This window comes from Rana temporaria, chromosome 11 (genome assembly GCF_905171775.1).
Source record: "Rana temporaria chromosome 11, aRanTem1.1, whole genome shotgun sequence".
Classification (NCBI taxonomy): Eukaryota; Metazoa; Chordata; class Amphibia; order Anura; family Ranidae; genus Rana; species Rana temporaria.
Genome location: NC_053499.1, coordinates 53,779,629 through 53,804,182, shown reverse-complemented (window position 1 = coordinate 53,804,182; position 24,554 = coordinate 53,779,629). Strand labels below are relative to the sequence as shown.

Below are 24,554 nucleotides of genomic sequence, written 5' to 3'. Positions count from 1 at the left end.
TTTCGAACGGCGACGTGCGTATCGTGCTTCCGTATTCCCGGACGTCTTACGCAAGAAGGAAACATTTTTAAATTTCGACGCGGGAACGACGGCCATACTTTATACAGCACATACGTGTGCTGTGTAAAGTTAGGGCACCTAAAACGACGACTAACTTTGCGACGGGAAACTAGACTAGCGATGACGTAGCGAACGCGAAAAACCGTCGTGGATCGCCGTAACTACTAATTTGCATACCCGACGCTGGTTTACGACGCGAACTCCCCCCAGCGGCGGCCGCGGTATTGCATCCTAAGATCCGACAGTGTAAAACAATTACACCTGTCGGATCTAAGGGCTGTCTATGCGTAACTGATTCTATGAATCAGTCGCATAGATACTCTGAGAGATACGACGGAGTATCTGAGATACTCCGTCGTATCTCCGCTGTGAATCTGGCCCGTAGTGCTTTTCAATTATGAATAGGTTTATTTTAACTTGAGAAATAATTAAATAAGGGTCAGAAAATAAAGACTAATTGCTATACACAGATATATAAACGAAAAAATATAATACTGCAGTGTATAGTTATCCTTTCTATACAGTCCCGTTAATGTGTATGTATTATGCCACAGCATCAATAAACAAATGATCTGCAGGTGCAAAAGAGAAATATGGTTTTCATCACTCTGGCAAATGTAAAACTGTTGCGTAAAAAAAGTTGACTTTGTAAAAAATATTTATTACCGCTATTATCCTCCTTTTTTGTCTGTTTTAATATAATTTGTGATCATATTTGCAATTGGACTTTACAGATTACCAGGCCTGTCAGGATGAATCATGGCTAGTTCTTCAATCTGTGATGACTATCTAACTCTTAAACTGTAAAGTTTATTAGATATAACAATAAAAAGTAGTAGACAGTTTCTCATTCTGCCAACAAGCAATATTAGAACCATTTCCATTGTTTAGAATGGATATTTCCAATGTATAAAGCCCCATATACACGGTTCGAATGCCGTTGAGATCGACTGGTTCAGAAAAAAACGGCCATCATTTGGCCCCTCTGAATGGCAGCCAGTCCGATAAAAGCTGGCTGGCTTTTGTGGGACGAGCATGCTGAAAAATCAGCAGCCGACCGACTCCCGATCATTTGGAGTGCTATTGGAGTGTTCTGGCATTGGGGGCATCCCCCTGTCAGAACACAATAGCTGAGCGGGGGAGATGGGTGTACTAATATTGGATCGTTAGTACAGCAGCTTCGACCAGAGCCAATGGAAAAAAAAAAAAAACACAGTGTGTATCAGGCTTAAGAGAACAAAAAAAAAGGTTTCATACTATTTACAAAGTCTACTTTTTCATACGCCCACATTCCAGGATAAAAGGTTTCAGGATCATTTTAGGAATTGAATTCATAACACGCACATAGATGACAGATTAAATACATTATTTGGCAACGTATAGGTGACCTGAAAACCTTTACACACAATATTACCTAGAAAAATAAAAATAAATTGTTGGATAATTAGCTAAGTTTTGAAGGGGGAAAAAAAGGAATCCCTTAACAGTTTAAAAAAGCTAAACATTTTGTTTAGGGTCTGCACACATTTTAATTTGAATGGACTGTACAATCCACAGACATTTGTATGCAAACCACAAGCGACAATACTAATGTAGTGATGCTCTCTGTCACAGCCTCTGGTGCCTGAATGCATATTTATTCACCATACTACTCTTTCTGGCAGGTAAACATAAGTAATGATCTGTAGAGGGGATACCTGTTTTAATAGGTCATCAAAATGGTATGCAGCTAGAAGTATTATTAAGTTCTTCTGAAATACTGTAGCATTTCCAAGGACAAGGGTGCTTTCAAAGTTATGTGATGAAAAGTAGAAACTCTATTTCTTAGCTGAGCTGGACAAATTTATAATTAGGCCAGATCCCATAAACAGAGGACCCTAACCCCCCACCAAAGTCTTGGGTTTCACAGACCAAGTTTCATGTCTCAGTAGCGCTGTCCTGCCTCCATTCTTAGGGCCATGTATCAGCTTGTCCACCTGCTGTCTGTACTCCATACCTGGAGAACACAGTGATGTGTCAGGGGCTTCTTGCACTTTGGAGGCTGTGTGCGGTATCAAAAGAGGAGGAAGAACAGAACTAAGGTAGATCTGCTGTGAACACCACATGGATTCCTCCCGGAGAAAAATCTCCATGAAACCAGGTCAGGGAGAAGTGGGGGGTAAGTAGAAGTCTCAAGCATAGTAAGTGTCAGTTTTTGCCATCTGGCAATACATTGTCATGGCAAATGTGAGTCCAAGGATCTAAAAAAGCAGAGAAAAATTATTTGACACGGTATCAAAAATAGGATGGCATGCTCTCAATATGTATGTTATACATAACAATATTTAACTAATTTATTGGAAATATGTACCCAATACCAATATGTGATCCCCAGAGGCAGCACTATTTCATAAATTGATGAGGTTCCCAGGAAGTCCGTGAGATTGATTACATATATATTGTTAGCGGCGAGAATTGCTAAGCATTGGAAACGGTCAGTAATTCTGCTTGGCTTGTAAAGAACAAGCTTAATTGTATTATGATCAATGATAAACTCACCCATACACTCCATAATAATATCAAGAAATTTGATAAATTATGGGATCTGTGGATCTGACATATCTCGGTTCTCTAACAAGTCCAGCGTTGACCCTTTTCTTTCTCTTTTGTTCCTTCATTCCGAGTTTCTCGTTCTCCCTTTTTCCTGTTGCGCAATCTTGTCTGTGTCAGGTTATCCTAAAACGGATGTCCGCTGAAAAAAAAGATATTAAAAGCCAGCAGCTACAAATACTGCAGCTGCTGACTTTTAATATTAGGACACTTACCTGTCCTGGAGTCCAGCGCCGTCCTCAGCAGAGGACGAGCGATTGCTCGTCACTCTGCTGCCCCCCCCCCGCCATCCTCGGTGAGGGAACCAGGAAGTGAAGCGCTCCGGCTTCACTGCCCGGTTTTCTATGGCGCATGCGCGAGTCGCGCTACGCCTGCTGATTGGCTCCCGCTGTGTTCTGGGAGCCGAGTGTTCCCAGAACACAACGGGGGACAGGGACGGGAGGTGACGTCATGCCCGCAGTTTACCCGAGACTGTGTGGCCGGAAGTGGGTGCAAATACCTGTCTTTAGACAGGTATCTGCACCCCCCTCACCCCTGAAAGGTGTCAAATGTGACACCGGAGGGGGGGAGGGTTCCGATCAGCGGGAGTTCCACTTTAGGGTGGAGCTCCGCTTTAAGAGCCTTACATGGTTCGGCGTACATGAATATTCTCAGGTATAATTATAGAGGTTTTCCAGTCACTTCCTAATCATTACCCCCCCTTTTTTATACCCTCCCCTCCCTATTCCCTTGTGCAGTGCAGTGCAGTGCAGTTTTTCCCACACTTTCTACACCTGGTTGAGACCTGAGATCTTGTGGTTTCGGTTATTGTTCTCCATTTGTTGATGATAATCATCACCTTTGCCTCATACCAATATGTTTACCTGAGAAAGTCCTATTGCTTATGTCTGTTCTCCTGTCGATGAATTACATTATTTCTGTTTACTATTGGTGTATGGTCTTCTACTTTTGCCCTATTGACAACTCATGCACGGGTTATTGTTTGAATGGCCTGTTTGTTACTGCCTCAACATTTTTAATACAAATATTGAAATATAAATACCAATATGTACATCCCCTGAAAATAAACTCTGACTGTCTCAAACTGACAACCCCCCACTTGCCAAATTCTTTTACCTCGCCAGTGGGTTTTCCCTCACATTCTGGGACCCAGGAAATATGTGAATGGTAAGACCCTTGTGCAAGGTCCCTCAGCTATTTCCCATCGTACTCTGTGTGGCCATTATGTAGGATAACTGTTCCTGCACAATGTATTTTATATATGAAAGAAAGGAGTGCACTTTCTGACAACTAGGTTATGTAATGTGCTAAAGACGTTAGTTGGTTTTATATAATTTATGTATGGTTCATCAGCTGCTGGTTATTCTGACATCAGTCTAACATTGTGGACCCAAACTTAATTTGCACTAATTTGTGATCAGTAATGCACAGTGACCGCTAATGACTCTCTGCTACCCACCAATCAATATTTAAAGACATATATACTTTTTTGCTATCTTAAGCACATCTGCATATTAATCAAGTACTTTCAGACATGCAAAAAGGAAGAAGGCTATTTTATTTTTGTCTCTCGTTTAACCATTTTTCTACTATGGTACATCTTTAAATGGCAGTATAGTGAATGGCTATTTACCCAGTGCCATTTATAAATGACACTGGATAAAGCGCCATTAGGCAGCCACTTCTCTCAGTCATGTTAGTAAACTAAGCCGTTCTTAAACAACTCAATTCACAGCAGGGTTGATTTGATTTAAATCAAGTCATTTTAAATCACAATTTAAATCACTAATAAAAGGCTTGATTTAAATCATCATTTTTAAAGAGAAACCATAATCTCTATCCTGCTGTGGCTCCTCCTCTGACCTGCTGTTGACTCACCAACAGTCCTATTCACTTTAATGGGATGGCTTGTGATGTGGCAGTGACACAACAAGGGGAGGGACGTGGCGACAGCAGGTGAGTGGCTGCTCGCTAACAGGCACTCCCATAATGGATCTGAAATGACAGGTGCTCTTTAAATGTAAGGACTAATACACACGATCGGAATTTCCGATGGTCTAAAATCCGATGGAATTTTTTGTCGAATTCCGTTCAAGCTGTCTTGCATACACACTGTCAGACCTAATTCCGACCGTCCAAAATGCGATGATGTAAAACACTATGACAAGCCTAGAAAAATGAAGTTCAATGCTTCCGAGCATGCGTCGACTTGATTCTGAGCATGCGTGGGTTTTTTCTTCGTTAAAGTTGCACACAGACGATAGGAATTTCCTATCGTTTTTTTTCCACTGGAAAAAAATAAAACATGTTCTATTTCTAAACACCGACGGAAAACCCTTTTTTTCATCGGAAATTCCGATCGTGTGTACGCGGCATTATTCTTGCTGGTAGTTAGAATCTTTAATATTTGCAAACAAAATAGCTGTCAGGTTAGTAAAACAGCGATATCAGAACCAATTCAATCATATAATTTGTAGTGTACATAGATTTGCAAAACAATGGGATAAAGGAATATTCCTGAACCATGTTTTATCTCATGGTTACTGCGAAATTGTGTGAATGCAATCATTTCGTGCATGTTATCTCAGCTTAAAGAATATACAGCCTATTTAACTAAGCTTAATTTCACACTGAATAAACTAAAATAATAATGTATCTTAAACAGAACACTATCTTCTGTTTAAGATAAGGACGAAGAGGTTGTAGTAAGGATAAAACAGGAATTGGAATGGTATTTCAAGACAAACTGTTCCGAACACATGTCGGAATCATTAGTTTGGGAGGCTCACAAGGCCTATATCAGGGGCATACTGATCGCAATAGGATCAGCGAAAAAAAAAGAAACTAAGAAAAAATATGATGAGCTATACAAAACTATCTTGGATCTTGAACAGACCCATAAACTAACAGGAGAACAGGAAGCGGAGCGTACCATTATCTTAAAAAGAGAGGAATTAAGAGATCTCATTGAATACGATAATAGAGCGGCATCCTACAGACGTAAGAAAGAGAACTATCAATTGGGGGACTTGTCCGGTAAATACCTAGCAAAAAGGTTTCAAAACAAATTTAAGGGTAATTATATAGAAAGTATTCAAACAGGCAAAGGGAGTAAGGTACATACAACATCAGAAATTGCAAGAGAATTTCAAGAATACTATGGGAAGTTGTATTCGATATCGCAAGGGGATACCTCAGAAAAAACAAAAAGGAGAAGTGTTAATATAAAAAAATTCTTAAGTAACACACGTTTAAATAAAATACCAGAGGACAAAATTAGTTTTCTAGAAGAACCTATAACGGAAATGGAAATCCGTAATAATTTAAAGGAGTTACCAAAGGGGAAAAGCCCAGGCCCCGATGGGTTAACAATTGCATACTATCAAAAGTTCAGTGACATTCTGATCCCCAGGATGTGCTCCTATATAAACGGTATTGGTTTAAATTGGGATATTCGTCAAGAGGCTTTGGAGGCTGCAATTACAGTAATCCCTAAGATAGGTAAAGATCCCTCCTTATGTTCTAGTTTTAGACCCATTTCGCTATTAAATGCAGACGTAAAATTGTTCGCCAAAATCCTAGCAGGGAGAATGAAAACAATCATGAAAGATTTAGTACATACTGACCAAGTAGGTTTTGTCCCCGGGAGGGAAGGTAGGGACAACAGCATCAGAACACTTCTGTTGACACAGATAATAAAAGATAGCAAATCCCCAGGTCTACTCCTGTCTATAGACGCCGAAAAGGCTTTCGACAGGGTAGACTGGGGATTTCTATTGAACACATTGGAATTTATCGGGATCGGTCCAAAAATGATGGGGTGGATAAGCGCTCTGTATAAACACCCAACGGCAAGAGTTAAGGTGAACGGGACACTGTCAGGGCCATTCGAAATGTTCAACGGGACTAGACAGGGGTGTCCCCTGTCCCCTCTTTTATTTATTTTATCTTTGGAACCACTGCTGGCCGGGATTAGAAATAACCCCGACATCAGGGGGATTCAAACAAATGATGGGGAACATAAACTTGCAGCGTTCGCCGACGATATCTTATTATTTATAACGAATCCAACTATAACACTCCCGAATCTATTAAAAACCCTCAAATTGTATGGAGACGTATCTAATTTTAAAATCAATCCTCTAAAATCAGAAATCCTTAATATTAGCGTGAACGCACAGGAAGTACGGAGATATAAGCAAGAGTTCCCATTTATTTGGAAAGTTACCGAGATAAAATATTTGGGAGTCAATATTACATCATCCCCTGACCTAATTTACCTGCAGAATTATATACCATTATTAAATGATATTAAAAAAGACTTAAAGAGAATTGCATTGAGACAAAGATCCCTACTAGGGAGAATAAATTGTTTTAAAATGTTTACACTCCCTAAGATATTATATATAATGCAAATGTTACCAATCGCATTACCGGGTGTTTATTTTAAAATACTAAAACAGTTACTAAATAAGTTCATATGGCGGAACAAAAAGGTGCGCATAAGTATGGAGGTGTTAATTAGAGATAAGGAACATGGTGGTTTGGGGGTACCGGATATTTACACATATTATAGGGCTATACACATGGCACGGGTGATCGATTGGGTCAGAGATAACAAAGAGAAAAGGTGGGTGAGAATAGAAAGTTGCTCAAATAAGTCACGGTTAGGAAAAGAGATTTGGATACCGCCACATCTTAGACAAATAAATCCGCACATGCACAAAATCACATTGGCATCCACGTCTATATGGGATAGGGCACATAAAAAACATAGATGGGGCTATAACTCCCCACTAATCCCTCTATATGACACAAATTTTTTTGTACCAGGGAAAATGGACCTGTTTGGTAATTGGATTAAAAAACCAGATGCACAATTAAAAGACATATTAATAGATGGCAAAATTCTTACCTACCAGGAACTAAGTAAAAAAAAAGATTTGTTTGAGTTGAACAGGTGGCGATACTTGCAGTTGACGCATTTTGTGGATTCCCTCCCCTCCCCCCTGAGATCAGATAGACACTTGCTTCCTTTGGAGCGTTTGTGTTTAGCCCCAGGGGGAAGGGGCGCGATTTCCGCAATTTACAAAATATTGATGGGATTGAAAGACCCCGGCCTCCCTCCTTATATTAATAAATGGGAAGAGGAACTGGGAACGGGTAAAACCGAGATAGAGGTCAGGAAAATATTAGAAAGGACCCATACGACCTCATTTAATTGTGCACTGATCGAAATGAATTTTAAGTGTTTAGCACGATGGTATATAACCCCGGCCATAGCACACCGTTATCAAGACGACACCTCCAAAAATTGCTGGAGGGGCTGTCTTGAAGTGGGAACTATGTCACATATATGGTGGACCTGCCCAAAAATTAAAACATACTGGAATAATGTATTATTGGTAATTGAGGAGATAACCGGAATTAAAATACCTCCTGATCCATGGGTCTGCTTGTTCCATGGGACAGAAATGTCAACTAAACAGTACATGAGAACTTTACTTCCTCACGTACTAGATGCAGCAAAGAGTCTGATTCCCAAACAATGGAAGGACCCTATGAGCCCGACAGAGAAGAGTTGGTTTTGCAGAATCAATGATATATATTATGCTGAACAGCTCAGGTATATGGGAGAGGAAGGAGAAGGCGGATTTAAACGAAAATGGCAGGACTGGGCTAACTTTAAACTTGCACCAAGGTATATTGACAGGATGATATGATGATTTGATATAGTGTGGGAAGATTAATGGGCAAAGAGTGATTCAATAAGAGACTGATTTCCGGAGATAGGGGAGGGTGGGAAGGAGGGGATAAGGGTTGGGGGTGGCTTGAGGGTGGGACGAGGGTTTGTTCGGCTAGGGGAAACTAATGTATCTATTTATGTATTTAAGTATTTTTTCCTTTCTCTTCTTTTGTATACTAACTAACATATATTTAAAAAAAAAAAAAAAAAAAAAAAAAAAAAAGGGGAAGAAAATGAAATGAATAGATAAATAAATTTTCCAACCATGATGTGAACTAAGGAGACTGCGAAATGAACGCAAATTGATTGAATATCCTGATAGTTCTCTGAGGCGGAACAAAAAAAAAAAAAAAAAAAAAAAAAAAAAACAGAACACTATCTTTAGATAGATTTTTGCTCCAAAAGCATTTTTATTAAAACAAATTTGATAAAATCGAAAAAAATCGATTTAAATAGAAAAATCTGATATAAATAAAAAAATCAGATTTAATTTTTTTTTTTTTTAAATCATTGATTTATACCCACCCTGATTCACAGACGCGGTGTAGAGAGCCAATCTGAGTGTCTCTGTACCTTAGGATGACTGTGGCTTGTCATAGAGTGACCAATATCAGCAGTCACATAAGTTAAACAGTACATGTTTACATTTTATAAATACTAACAAATGAAAGCTCTCTCTCTCTCTCTCTATATATATATATATATATATATATATATATATATATATATATATATATATATATATATATATATATATATATATATATATATATATATATATATATATATATTTATTTTTTTATTTTTTTGCAACGATTTGAGTACAGTGTTGCATGTTGCAGTATTGGTCAAAGGATCACAGTACTGGAAACTGAAAAATGGCCTAGTAATGAAGAGGGCACTTAAGTGGTTAAGGAGCTGGATCAAACTCACCTGTACAAGAGCTGTGCAAAGCCCAAAAATCCCAACTGCAATAAGATTCTCATGAAGCCAAATTTTGACAGTCTCATAGCAAGGCTGGAATGAAACAATACAAATCTTTTTTAACATTCCAAAGATTATTTTTAAAGCTTGTTTAAATACATTTATTTCTGATTCTCTACATTTTGCCACAACTATTGTATCCTCTTCATAAAGATTTGAAATAGAAATGCCAAAATTAAAAAATGTTTAAAAGCAGCCTGCCAAAACTGATGAGATCCACTGAAGAGTTATTTTGAAAAAAGTTATACAGCAAAAATTTTAAAACCCAAATAACACCACCATGGGAAAAGTTCCTTCAGGGAGGAATGGTGTCCATTAATGGTATAAGGGAGAACGACCCATTGTTGGTGTAAATGGAAGGAATAATGTTCCATTATTCTTATTAGTGGAATAAATATTAGTTCATTGTTGGTGTCATTGGGAGGAATTTTGCCGTTTTGTGACAGTGGATTGAATAGTGCCCCAATGGCCAGATAAAGGCAAGTAAAGGGTCACAGTTTTGGGATTAAGCAGTTTTGCTGTAATTATAATAATACTAGTTAGATGTATATATGAATATGCTATCAGTATACATAAAGAATGTTGATTATGTTTTCTTTGTCTAATGAATAAAGTCTAAATATAGATGCTTTTTTTTATTGTTTTTTTAGGACTTAAAAACGGTCCATGGTACATTTCACCTGGCAAATAAAATCATTTAATTTCTACAACTAAAATTATTTAATTTCAATGTGTAAATAATAATAAATATGCACTGGTGTATACAGTTGTCCTTACCGCTTTCCACCATGTTCCTGGGGAGTGCAGACCACAGTTCTCACTGAACTCCAAGCAACAGGAATCTGGGACACGGCTGGTGTTGTACACCTCAAACCAGTCAGTGTAGTTTGCAACCCCACAACACCTAAACTGTACACAGATATACAAGAATACTGTTAAAAGGTATTACTAAAATTTTCTACATATAAAGCAATTTGGAATCCTTTAAGCATTGTTTACCTACTGTAGGCAAAAATCAATTATATTCTAACCTCTTTGATTTTTAGCGTTAAAAAAAAACACCATTTGTGCAATTAGAGAAATGCATACGTGAACATTAACCTCACTGTCTCTCTCTTAAAGCCAGGAATATACACAGTATGCTCTGATTGTGAAACAAACAACATTCAAACTACAAACAACAAATATAAAGAGATCGAAACGGGGAGAAACCGAAGGGCACCGGGAGGGGGGTGCTGTCCCCTCCCACTGCCTGTAAAAGCAATCAAGCAGCTAAACAGCCGCTATCATGGCTTTTACATTGTAGGTAATTGCCGGCTGAGAACGAAGATATCTGGATAATGCCTGCAGCTGCAGGCTTCGTCCAGATATGTTCACTCAAAGTAAATGACATCATTTGAAGTCTACCCAGGGAAGTGCTTAAATGCATTTTAAAGGCATGTTTTACATCATTGTCTAGTAAAAAAATGTCACAGCGGTAAGTGCAAATTAATGGGGTTGTAAACCCCTGAGGTTTTTCACCTTAATACATTCTATGCATTAAGGTGAAAAACCTTCTGTAGTTCACCAGCACCCCAGAGCCCCCCGTTACTTACCTGAACATGATCTTTCCAGTGACGAGAATGAGTACAGCAGCTCCAGCCGCTGTCTTTGACCCTTGGCATTTTAAGATTTTTTTTTTTTTACTATCCTGTAAATTCCTTATCTTGACGTACAGTACATGACATAGGACTTCTATTCTTAGACCATGGGTTATATGCAGCTACCTAGGGCTTCCCCCAGATCACACTATATAACCATATCCAATCAGGGAAGCTGCAGTTTTCTCACAAGCAATAAGGAGTGATCAAGAAATGTACAGCCAAGTCAAAATTCCTATTAACCTAATTCTACAGTACAGGACTCAGGACTTGTATACTTGGACCAAGCAATGAATCCAAGGGTTGGGAAATAACAGAACACAGAACTGCCAACAGGCCCACAAGAAAACAAGGGTTGAGAAACTCAAGCAAAAAACACAATTTGAAGCACTTTATTGCATTAGCCTGAACACCCACCTGGTAGAATTTAGAAAATATGTAAACAGGTGTAGGTCGTGACCTTGCAAATATGGGAAGCAGATTTTTGAGGCTGAAAAGCCCTTGAGACACCTACAGTCCTGGCGAAATGGGCTCTAATAGGGAAAAAAATAACTCTGTATCCTAAGGGTGAATAGGTAGGTGCATTAGTGTCAGGTATATGATTAACCAATTATAGCAAGCAGGTTCTGATGATCATCAACTTCATATGTAGATAAATAAATTGGATCTAGGGTCCCCACCAAAGAGCCAAAATAGGGGGAAGTGGGGCCATGGTTGGACTATCGCGGTACTGGTTAGATAGATATAAAATGTACAATTGAAAATATAAAACACATTCTTTATTAAATACAGCATCAATAGGACACAACAAGGGGTACAAAGTTAAAATAGTGACGACCATACACAACACCAATATAATAATCCCCAAAAAGGGAAAAGAACAATGGGTTACGACAATCATCTTGACTAGTTTCGCAGCTGATAGCCGCTTCATCAGAAGCATGTCTAAAATTAAAATGACAGACAGCCCCCCCCCCCTCCTTCGTTTCACCCTGTTTCCTTTTTCTTTGCTGTCCTTTCCCTCACCCACACCTTCACATTATTCCTTTTACACTCTTACCACTGGTTTGACATCACATGCATTTCATTGCACCCCCCCTTTAGTCCAAGGTCTGGGCTTTATATACTAATCCTTATTCTTACCTCATATATCCGGCAAGTAGGTCCACCCATACATATATGTGCCCCCTGGTCGCCGCACGGGACCTTATTTGTTGGCACCTGCCTCCCTCGCCTGTGTTTTTTTTTAGGTAAGTGGCCGAGCCCTTGTTCCCCCAACCTACCCATTGTAGTTTTTGTTCAATGTATAACCATTGACTGTCTGTCATTTTAATTTTAGACATGCTTCTGATGAAGCGGCTATCAGCCGCGAAACTAGTCAAGATGATTGTCGTGACTCTCAACCCACTGTTCTTTTCCCCTTTTTGGGGATTATTATATTGGTGTTGTGTATGGTCGTCACTATTTTAATTTTGTACCCCTTGTTGTGTCCTATTGATGCTGTATTTAATAAAGAATGCGTTTTATATTTGGAATTGTATATTTTATATCTATCTCACCAGTACCGCGATAGTCAAATCTTGGCACCACTCCCCCCTATTTTGGCTCTTTGGTTTGGGGACCCTAGATCCAATTTCTTTATATTCAAATTCTGGATGATGGTTCGACTTATTTAAGTATTTATGGATCTTTACTTTCATAGGTTATATTTTCAACTTCATATGTAGTTTAAAAAACAGTCATTGACTGAAGCAGAAACAGTTGTGTAGGAGGCTTAAACTAGGTGAGTAACAGCCAAACTCTGCTAAGGTGAGGTTGTGGAGAGCAGTTTCAGAAAATGGCAGCAGGTGCTCTGGACTGAGTTAATATTTTTAAACATGTAGTTCTAGCAGGAAGCAATTTGTTTGCCGAAGGGCTGGAGAGCGGTACAATAATTTGTTGTCTGCAGGCAACTGTGAAGCATGGTGAAAGTTCATTTTAAGTTTGGGGCTGTATTTCTGCAAATGGAGCTGGTGATTTGGTCAAAATCAATATTGTCCCCGATGCTGAGAAATACAGGCAGATACCTATCCATCAGAGAGGTGTGTGAGTGGCCCCTCCATTTATTCTTCAGCATAAGAACATCCCCAAACATACAACCAATGTCACTAAGAACTATATTCAGCATAAACGAGTCCTGGAAGTGATGGTTTGGCCCCCACAAAGCCCTGATCTCAACATCTAGTCTATCTGGGATTACATGAAGTGACAGAAGGATTTGAGGCAGCCTCTATCCACAGAAGATTTGTGGTTAGTTGCCCAAGATGCTTGGTACAATCTACCTGTCGAGTTCCTTCAAAAACTGTATGCAAGTATACCTAGAAGAATTTATTTTGTTTTGAAGACAAAGGGTGGTCACACCAAATATTAATTTGATTTCTCTTCTGTTCATTTACTTTCTAATTTATTAATTGATAAAAAAAACTATTTACACTTCTATTTCTAAAAGCATTCTCAATTTACAGCATTTTTTTCACACCTGCCCTATATATAGTATGTAACATACTAATGTCACTTTTATTCCACAATTAAGTCAGTTTATAATAGATGATTATATTTAAAAGAAATTGTTTCTGGTTTCCTTTTTGACAAAAAATTGATAATTATCTCACTGAATGTATTTTCATGTTTTTTTTCTGCCTTAAGACAAACAAAATTCTAACAAAGCAGAGAAGAAGGTGCTTCCAAGTGCAGTAATAAAACACTTTAAGGACAAAGAAGGGTTAAAAACACTTACAAGATGGGAGCGAAAAACAGGCATATCAATGAATCCATAATGCCTTATGGGACTAAAGACAGCTGCATATGTAAGTTCCAGCTGATCAGCGGTGGTAAAAACTGTCTCTCTGATCCAAGATGGAGGGCCCTGCTGTCAGGACCAGCATGGAATCCAGGCAACCGCAGCAGTTGTAAGTGGTTTTTAACCCTTTCTGGTCATTAAAGTGTTTTATTACTGCACTTAGTAGCGCCTTCTTCTCTGCTTTGTTTTTCCTATAGAGTGTGCTTTCCTCTTCTGAAGTGATGTTGTGGTGCATTAATCACATCTCAAAAGCCAGTCATATACTGTTTGTTAAAGTCTCCTTGTTATCCAGAGTGCCCTATTCTCCACACTCCTTAAAAAAATTCTAAAGCTACTAATATTAATAACACTAATGTTCTAAGAATGCCGCATTTTGGTTGAACTGGCCTGCATTTTCTCAGCTAAATGAAGACTTTGCTTAGTGCTAAGCAACACATGTGAAAACTCATGGCAATTCATGTTGATGCAGTTCACATTAATGCATGCATGTTCAAGCACATCTGGTGAGATTAAACCCTTATGTTTAAGGACTTCTTTAATTACTTTAGCAGATGTTTTAAGGTATAATATCCAAATTTGTGTTTTAAAAAACAAATAGATAAATGCAAGCTTTGGCATTGTTAATGACAAAACTGATCATGCCGTCTGACTTTGGTACAAAAGCTCACTATAAGCTTTCAGAAAATTATTCAAATTCATGACACATTCTGCTTACATCTGTTTGGATGATGCTCCAAGCATTAGTGAGACCTATGTTTCCTTCTGTTCCATACAAGTGAAGGCCTTTCTTCAGATCTTGTTGTGCATATCGGTCAATCTGAAAAGAAAAAAATATTTATAGCATCTCCAGAACGGAAAACTTAAAAACTAATCTCAAAGTGAGACTTAAAGTGTAATTCCACTATTGTTAAAAAAAAAAAACATGCCCCTATGGGTGATCTATGTACATTACAAGGATTTTAACAAACGTTGTTGCAGATTCCTACCTTTTGTTATTCTGAAGAAATCCCTGTGTGTTTGTCTCTGCCCATATGCACAAGTGAGTCTAAGACCCATTTCACACTGAGCTGTCCATAGCGTTGGCGATAAAACACCACTATTTTTACCGCCGACGCTATGGGTGGATTTGCGGCACATTTTGGCCACTAGCGGAGCGGTGGATGAGCGATAAACACACCGCTCCATAGATGCGGCTAACAGGACTTTTTTTACCATCCTGCTAGCACACCGCTCCAGTGTGAAAGCCCTCGGGACAAGAAAAACGTGGATTTTTTTCCGATGGAATGTTGGCGCAAACTTGTGCTGCATACTGTACACACGGTCACACAAAATTCGGACCGTCAAGAACACAGTGACGTACAACACTACGACGAGCCGAGAAAAATTTAATTCAATGCTTCCGAGCATGCGTCAACTTGATTCTGAGCATGAGTGTTTTTTTTTGTGCGTCAGAAATGCATATAGACGATCAGAATTTCTGACAAGAACTTTTCCCGTCTGAAAAATTGAGAACCAGCTCTCAAATTATTGTTGTCGGAAATTCCGACAGAAAAAGTCCGATGGAGCATACACACGGTCCGAATTTCCAACCAAAAGCTTACATCAAACTTTTCTTGTCGGAAATTCTGACAGTGTGTACGTGGCATAAGTGTAGACTGGGAAAATTGACATATCTGGGGGCGTTCTGTACACATTCTATGCACAGAATACCTTCAGGTAGACATATTGCATTGTATTTCACAGAAAATTACAGAACTGCAGACTGAAAAATGACAATATGACTTGTGTCGCAAATGTATATGCTATATTATTATTTTATTTTCAATTTTTTTCCCATGAAAGTGGAGTTACCCTCTAAAGAAGTTTTGAATGTCAGTGATCTTAAAAACAGTAATAGTTAAATATAACCTTTTAATCAATCCATGTTTAGATTTTTTTTTTAAAACTTCCCTATAATGCATTTTTTGACTTCTAAAGTGCGAGCCACATGAATGCTGTTGATTCCCAAGCAATTCACAGGTGGGTATGTATAAAGCAGCTTACAGTGGCTTCCCTTCTAGCCCCTCCTCCTTTCCCCTTTGTGATGCCAGATGTTCATGACTATGAAAATTGTAGATTCACACTGAAGGCATCAAAACTATGAATTAACACATGTGGAATTATACATAACAAAAAAGTGTGAAACAACTGAAAATATATTTCATATTCTAGGTTCTTCAAAGTAGCCACCTTTTGCTTTGATTACTGATTGGCACACTCTTGGCATTCTCTTGATGAGCTTCAAGAGGTAGTCACCTGGCGCAGCACCCCATCACTCTCCTTCTTGGTCAAATAGCCCTTAAACAGCCTGGAGGTGTGTTTGGGGTCATTGTCCTGTTGAAAAATAAATGATGGTCCAACTAAACGCAAAACGGATGGAATAGCATGCCGCTGCAAGATGCTGTGGTAGCCATGCTTGTTCAGTATGCCTTCAATTTTGAGTAAATCCCAAACAGTGTCACCAGCAAAGCACCCCCACACCATCACACCTCCTCCTCCATGCTTCACAGTGGGAACCAGGCATGTAGAGTCCATCCGTTCACCTTTTCTGCGTCGCACAAAGACCTGGGGGTTGGAACCAAAGATCTCAAGTTTGGACTCATCAGACCAAAGCACAGATTTCCACTGGTCTAATGTCCATTCCTTGTGTTCTTTAGCCCAAACAAGTCTCTTCTGCTTGTTGCCTTTCTTTAGCAGTGGATTCCTAGCAGATATTCTACCATGAAGGCCTGATTCACACAGTCTCCTCTTAACAGTTCTAGAGATGTGTCTGCTGCAAAAGGTGGCTACTTTGAAGAACCTAGAATATGAAATATATTTTCAGTTGTTTCACACTTTTTTGTTATGTATAATTCCACATGTGTTAATTTATAGTTTTGATGCCTTCAGTGTGAATTTACAATTTCTTTCTCGTACATCACGGGACACAGAGCGGCATATTCATTACTATGTGGGTTATATGGAGTACCTTCAGGTGATGGACACTGGCAATCTCAAACAGGAAGTGCCCCTCCCTATATAACCCCCTCCCATAGGAGGAGTACCTCAGTTTTTTCGCCAGTGTCTTAGGTGTTGGTCATGGTTTAGCTTACCTCCACATCCTTGGGATTAAGGTGGGCTAACCGGTTCTGTCCAAAGACCTCAGTGCTAAAGTGGTCAGCAACCGGACCCCAAACCATTGGGGTGTAGCCCATAATGCTTTCTGTTCAGAGAGCTGGACCCTGGGCCCAGAACTTAGAAACCTTTGGGGGCCTAATGTTTCTGTTGCCAGGGTGCTATATGGGCCCAGGACAGTGGCTCCTTCATAGGAACCCAGGGCCTGAAGGTCTAGACGCCACCCACTGAGATGGGGGAAGATTGGACCTCTTGCTGTGCAAAAGTCCTGCGGCATGGAGCAGGTAAGTATTGGGGGAGCTTGCGGAACTTGGTTCTTAGCAGGTTCCCTACAGGGGGTGCACAGGGGGGCAGGCCTGGGTATGCTCTGCATTGGCAAGGAATCACTATGTCTATGACAGAGACAGGATGATTCAATCTTTTTTCCCCAGTAATATGTGACCTCCCTGGTAAGTGTTGCTTAGCTGGGCTGCTGGCGCTAGGTGTGGGATCTCTGTAAGAGGGGAGTCTTTTTCCCATGCTAGAAGGAGGTCTGTGACCTACCTAAAGGGCTTACCTGCCTGGGTGCCTGCGTTGCTCCGTCCTCCTCCATGTGTGATGGCCCCCGCCGACGGGCGCACGTGCGCGTGCCCGAGATATAAACGATGTTCGCGCCGTTTCCGTGGTGGGGGCGCGTCCCTGTGGGCGGCGAATCACAAATAAAGGAAGGGGAGGTCCTTCCATTAGCTGCCAAGAGCTCAGTGTCATCCTGAGCTAGAGGAGAGGAGGACACAGAGCGGAGCACGCCGAGGACACCCGGTGGCGAAAGGAAGAATTGCAGTTTTTCTAAAGACTGTCAAACCTACAGATAGGTTTTCTTTTCCTTTTTTCAGCAGATGGCTATTGGCAATACTTAGTGGGAGACAGAGTGGTTTCTTTTCCTCTTCAAAGAAAAAAAAAAAAAAAAAGAAAAAGAGAAGAAGGGAAAGAACTGCTGATCTCCCTTCTCAGTTTGGGCGTTAGTCTCTATCGCTCCCAAACCGACAGATCCCCTTAGCTACGTCTGTGGCTGGGTGATAGCAGGTGTACCTCGGTATTGTACCATGCCTTCTGGGTCAGAGGGTACAAAGGGTGGGGATTCCCCCGCAAAATCCGAGGGCTCAGACACGGCTATGCCGCTGCTCTCCCCACAGGACATATCAGGGCACGCCTTGATGGGACCTGGGGGATCTGGTGCTGGGGCTGATCCAGGTCAGTCCAACCCCGGCTTTGTCACTGAGAGAGTTCTTGCTGTTTCTTTAGGTGAACTAGAGAAAAGAATGGCAAAAAGGATAGCTAAAGCTATATCGGGTAGAAAGCGGACTAGGTCTCCGTCACCCGAGCAAGAACCCTCAGACACAGAAATCCTTTCCCTGGGGGAATTGGATAGACTTGACACTTTGGACCAGGGTGGTTCAGAGATCGAGGATCTGGATACTGAGGGGTCTGGTTCAGCCTCCCAAGGGGAAAGTTTGTGGGTTCAGGCCTTAACGGACATGGTCCATGAGGCATTTAAGTTACCCATACCAGAACCTCAAGTATCGGCGGTTTCAGCTTTAGGCTCTTTAAGAGCGCCTCAAAGCAACGCAGTTTTCCCGATCCATCCTCTACTCGAGGAGGTCATGTTTCAGGATTGGATTAAGCCAGATAGAGTCTTTTTACCACCTAAAAAATTCTCTGTTTTATATCCTATGGAGGAGAAATTCTCCAAAAGATGGGCGCCCCCGGCGGTGGACGCAGCCATCTCCTATGTGAACAAATCTTTAACTTGTCCGGTGGAAAACGTACAGGTGTTTAAGGATCCGGTTGATAAACGCTTGGAAACATTACTGAAAGCCTCCTTTACTTCAGCAGGGGCGATAGTTCAGCCCGCTGTGGCTGCTATTGGAATTACCCAAGCATTATCAGATAAGACTAAGCAAATGCTTAAACTTATCCCTGCCCAGCAGGCAGAGGAATTTTCGGATATACCGAGGGCTATACGCTTTACGGTGGATGCTATCAAGGACTCCATCCAGCAGGCATCACGTTTATCCTTATTTCTAATCCATATGAGAAGGCTCTTATGGTTGAAGAGTTGGGAGGCTGAGCCCCCATGCAAAAAGCTCCTGGTAGGGTTTCCCTTCCATGGAGGACGACTCTTCGGAGAAGATCTGGATAGATATATTCAGACTATATCAAGCGGCAAAAGCACTCTCTTGCCAGTCAAGAAGAAAGCCCGAGGGCCCGCGTTTAAGCGCCAGCCCTCCCCGGGACAGGGGCCCTCTAATACCAGACAGTATCGACGGCCTCCTGCAAGATCAGGCTTTAACAATAAGCCACAAGGCCAAGCCACTGGGGGCAAGAAGCAGTGGTACCGCAAGCCGGCGAAGCCAGCCCCCAAGGCGGCCTTATGAAGGGGCGCCCCCACCCACGATGGTGGGGGGAAGGCTACGTCTCTTTGCAGAGGTTTGGGAGGCCAGCATTCCCGACTGCTGGGTACGGTCTTCCGTGGCCACGGGCTACAAACTAGAATTTTCAGAATTCCCTCCTCCTCATTACCAGGAGTCAAGAGTACCAGGCGACCCGGTGAAGGGAGCCGCGTTGATGGCGGCATTGAATCATCTGCTGGGCCAGAAGGTGATAGTAGAGGTACCAGTCCAGGAACAGGGCTTGGGGTTCTACTCCAACCTGTTTATCATCCCAAAGCCCAACGGCGATGTCAGGCCAATTTTGGACTTAAAGGGAGTAAATGCGTACCTAAAGGTCCGCTCATTCCGGATGGAAACTATTCGGTCAGCTGTCGCCGTGCTCCAGAAGGACGACTTCATGGCGTCCATAGACATAAAGGATGCTTACCTTCATGTGCCAATTTTTCAGCCACATCAGGTATTTCTACGCTTCTCGGTGGCTCAGCGTCATTTCCAATTTGTGGCGCTCCCCTTCGGGTTGGCTACGGCCCCCCGGGTATTCACTTAGGTCCTAGCCCCAATCCTAGCCAATCTAAGGACCCAAGGGGTCACGGTCCTGGCTTACCTGGACGACCTCTTGGTCGTAGACCACTCGTTTCCTGGCCTGGAACGAGCAGTCGCCCTCACGGTTCAGTACCTCGAGAGGTTCGGCTGGGTCCTAAATCGAGACAAATCAGCATTTCGGCCCACAAGGCAGCTGGAATATCTCGGCATGAGATTGGATACAGAACAACATAAGGTGTTCCTACCTCTATTAAAGGTCAAGGCCATCAAAGAGCTAATACAAATAGTTCTGAGCAAAAGAAAGCCAACTGTTCGCCTATGTATGCGGCTACTAGGCAAGATGGTGGCCACCTTCGAGGCGGTACCATATGCTCAGAGCCACACTCGCATCCTGCAGGCAGCCATCCTGTCAGCATGGAGCAAGAGGCCTCAGGCCTTGGAGATTCCTTTGCCACTCTCACCAAGAGTCCGGCAAAGTCTATCTTGGTGGTTAAACCCTCAGAATCTCCTGAAGGGAAAGACGTTCAGTCCTGTGACCTGGAAGATAGTAACCACAGACGCCAGCCTGATCGGCTGGGGAGCAATTTTGGATGGTTGCACTCGCCAGGGCACTTGGGCAGCGGCAGAGAAGCAGTTGCCCATCAATATCTTGGAGCTCAGAGCTGCCCGACTAGCCCTCAGGGCTTGGACGTCCAAACTGCAGGGGTTCCCGGTGAGAATACAATCGGACAATGCCACGGCGGTGGCATACATAAATCACCAAGGGGGAACCAAGAGTCAAGCCGCTCAGAAAGAAGTGAGCTTGATTTTCTTGTGGGCAGAAGCCCATGTGCCCTGCATATCGGCTATATTCATTCCCGGAGTGGACAACCTACAGGCGGACTTCTTAAGTCGCCAGACTCTATTGCCGGGGGAGTGGTCTCTGCATCCACAGGTCTTTCAGACACTCTGCCAGAAGTGGGGAGTGCCGGACGTGGATATCATGGCATCGAGACTAAACAAGAAGCTAGACAGGTTCATGTCCCGCACAAGGGATCCCAGAGCCTGCGGAACCGATGCGTTAGTTTGCCCTTGGCATCAGTTCAAACTTCTTTATGCATTTCCCCCGCTCCAGTTACTACCCCGCCTGCTGCGCAGGATCAGGGTGGAGCACATACCAGTCATCCTGGTAGCTCCAGCATGGCCCAGAAGGGCATGGTATTCACTAATCCTGAAGATGGTAGTGGGAGACCCTTGGACTCTTCCTCTACGGCCAGACCTGCTATCGCAAGGTCCGATCCTCCACCCTGCCTTACGGCATCTAAATTTGACGGCCTGGAGGCTGAATCCCTGATTCTCAGGGGTAGAGGTCTGTCTCAGAAAGTAATCTCTACCCTAATCAGAGCCAGGAAACCGGTCTCTAGGGTGATTTATTACAGGGTCTGGAAGGCCTATGTAGGCTGGTGTGAGTCCAAGCGATGGCTTTCTCGCAAGTTTACCATCGATAGAGTATTACGTTTTCTCCAGCTAGGAGTGGATAAAGGACTGGCATTAAGCACAATCAAAGGGCAGATTTCAGCTTTGTCAGTGTGGTTTCAGCGGCCACTGGCCACCCACTCGCTAGTTAAGACCTTCCTTCAAGGGGTCTTACGTATTAATCCTCCAGTTAAATCCCCGCTTTGTCCGTGGGATTTAAATCTTGTTCTGTCTAGTTTACAGAAACAACCTTTTGAGCCGTTGGCTGAAATTCCTTTGGTTTTACTGACAAGGAAGTTAGTATTTTTGGTCGCCATAGTTTCCGCCAGAAGAGTATCGGAACTGGCAGCCTTATCCTGTAAGGAACCATATCTTATTTTGCATAAGGACAAGGTCGTTCTCCGCCCTCATCCTTCCTTCCTACCGAAGGTTATATCCAGTTTTCATCTAAACCAGGATTTGGTATTACCATCCTTCTTCCCTAAACCTACTTCCAGAAAGGAAGGGTTGCTGCATACCTTGGATATTGTCAGGGCCATGAAGGCCTATCTTAAAGCTACAGAGAAGATCCGGAAAACAGATGTGTTGTTCATTTTACCGGATGGGCCCAAGAAGGGGCAGGCAGCTGCAAAATCCACCATCTCGAGATGGATTAAACAGTTAATCACTCAGGCCTACGGCTTGAAAGGGTTGCCTCCTCCGTTATCATTAAAGGCTCATTCTACTAGGGCCATGGGCGCCTCCTGGGCAGCACACCACCAGATCTCTATGGCTCAAGTTTGCAAGGCGGCAACCTGGTCTTCTGTCCACACGTTTACAAAATTCTACCAGTTGGACGTAAGAAGGAATACTGATACAGCCTTTGGGCAGGCAGTGCTGCAGGCTGCAGTTTGAGACCCTCGGACTCCGGGGGCTCCCTTTTGAGTTAAATTTAAAAATTATTTTTCTCAACTAAGTTGGATTTATTATGATTTGAGTATATCTCTAAATTAAATCCTCTTGTCTTGGGAAGATGTTCTCCCTCCCCTCATTGTAAGCATTGCTTTGGGACATCCCACATAGTAATGAATATGCCGCTTTGTGTCCCGTGATGTACGAGAAAGAAAAAGGGATTTTTAATACAGCTTACCTGTAAAATCCTTTTCTTGGAGTACATCACGGGACACAGAGCTCCCACCCCTCTTATGGGGACCATTTTGGGAGGCATACTGCTTGCTACAAAACTGAGGTACTCCTCCTATGGGAGGGGGTTATATAGGGAGGGGCACTTCCTGTTTGAGATTGCCAGTGTCCATCACCTGAAGGTACTCCATATAACCCACATAGTAATGAATATGCCGCTCTGTGTCCCGTGATGTACTCCAAGAAAAGGATTTTACAGGTAAGCTGTATTAAAAATCCCTTTTTTCATAGTCATGAAAATAAAGAAAACTCTTTGAATGAGAAGGTGTGTCCAAACTTTTGGTCTGTACTGTATACATGAGCCAATAAAGGTATAAACTGAATAAATATCAAAATTAACAATCTCATATATTAATAGTGAACAAATACAGTGAAAATGTATCGAACCATAAAGTCCATAGATTACGTGAATAATTAAATGTGCATTGCTTCAGAGTTCAAAGAGGGAAAAGAAGATCTTCCTCCACCAATGTGAAAAAGTTCTTAATCGATAAAATCAAATAATATTACAGATGAAAGTGACAACCCATCCAGTTCAATCCTCCACCGATAGAGCACACAGATCTGCTTACCAGATCCCTGTGGTCCCTTAATTATAGGGGACCCCAGGTGGCATGTAGATATGGAACACTGCTATAGCCTGCTGGTGGTCATCTCAATACTCCATAGCGTAGGAAACCGAATTGCATAAGGTATGGAAAGAAACACAAAATGCCTCCATAGTGTAAAAACTTATGGATATTTAATAAATAAAAGCATATAAAATGTACACTCACAATTTTGCAGTGTTGGAAAAGCCTTAAGTCTGCTGTGCCGGCCGGACACAAGCAGACAGACCCGTCCGTCTGGGGAAACCGAGCAATCCAAGAGGGTGACGTCAGTGCGCTGCTCGTTCCGTCCTATCGGTTTCATGAGAATTCACGTCTTCCAGGGGCATGGGCGGCACACAGCGTCACCCCCCTAAATACCACAGCGCTATACCAGACCAGCGCTGTCACGAGGAACAAAGCCTCGCTTTGGGCCACCACCCCATCATAGCTAAGCCAGGACGAGCGTGTAGGACAATGTAATGCGCTGCCCGGGAACAAAGAACCAATAGGATTCAAGTCACAGGGATCATTAAAATCAACAAAGCACCACAACGTTCAACCCACTATGGCGAACGATATAGTGTTAATCCTAATTGCACCTCCCCTGGCGGTAATTAGTGCAAAAAAAGAATACATAGTTCAGCACAAATGTGCATTAAACATGTGCACAACCCTCGCTTGAGAGGCGCAATTACAAAAATTAAACCTACAGATAAAATACAAATTTAAAATTGATTAATTGTGCAGAGCACATCGATCAAAATAAATAACAATACAATAAGGCACACATAAAAAATTGGCCAACACATGCGGCTAGCCGTGGGCGGGCAAACCACAACCCGCAGCATGCCTTACAGGATAACTATTAAAACCCCCAAATTATTCAAGTCATATAAGCTCAACTCACAGGTTGAGAAATTGGTACTATTATTATTGTTGTGGTACATCCATATAGGCCCAGGTTCACATACAGCGGCGCATAGTTATGCCGGCGTAGCGTATCGAATATACGCTACGCCGATGTAGTGCAGATCGGCGAGCACAGTATTCACAAAGCACTTGCTCCCAAATCTACGCTGGGTTCCCTCGGCGTAACTCGTCGTAAGTGGCAGTGGGCGTGAGCCATGCTAATGAGGCATGACCCCATGTAAATGATGGGCCGTGCGCCATCAAGATACGAATAACGAACGGCGCATGCGTCGGCTCATGGACGTATCCCAGTGCGCATGCTCAGAATCACGTCGGAACAAACGCCTAAGATACGTTGAATCACTGCCTACGACGTGAACATAACCTACACCCAGCCCTATTCACGTACTACGTAAACTACATAAAAAACGACGG

At 42.1% G+C, this 24,554-nt stretch overlaps 1 protein-coding gene across 3 annotated transcripts in view; it reads right to left on the bottom strand.

Moving 5' to 3' along the window:
- Positions 1 to 373: 373 nt before the first annotated feature.
- The window catches only part of TSPAN4 (tetraspanin 4), a 1,094,228-nt gene continuing 1,070,047 nt past the window's right edge, over positions 374 to 24,554 (bottom strand). For all 3 annotated transcript variants that reach the window (XM_040328525.1, XM_040328524.1, XM_040328523.1), the window contains 4 exons: positions 14,574 to 14,675; positions 10,157 to 10,288; positions 9,329 to 9,412; positions 374 to 2,300 (listed from right to left, as the gene is read on the bottom strand). In XM_040328525.1, the coding sequence (XP_040184459.1) occupies positions 2,232 to 2,300; positions 9,329 to 9,412; positions 10,157 to 10,288; positions 14,574 to 14,675 (387 nt within the window). In that variant the 3' untranslated portion in view covers positions 374 to 2,231. The remainder of the gene's footprint in view (positions 2,301 to 9,328; positions 9,413 to 10,156; positions 10,289 to 14,573; positions 14,676 to 24,554) is intronic.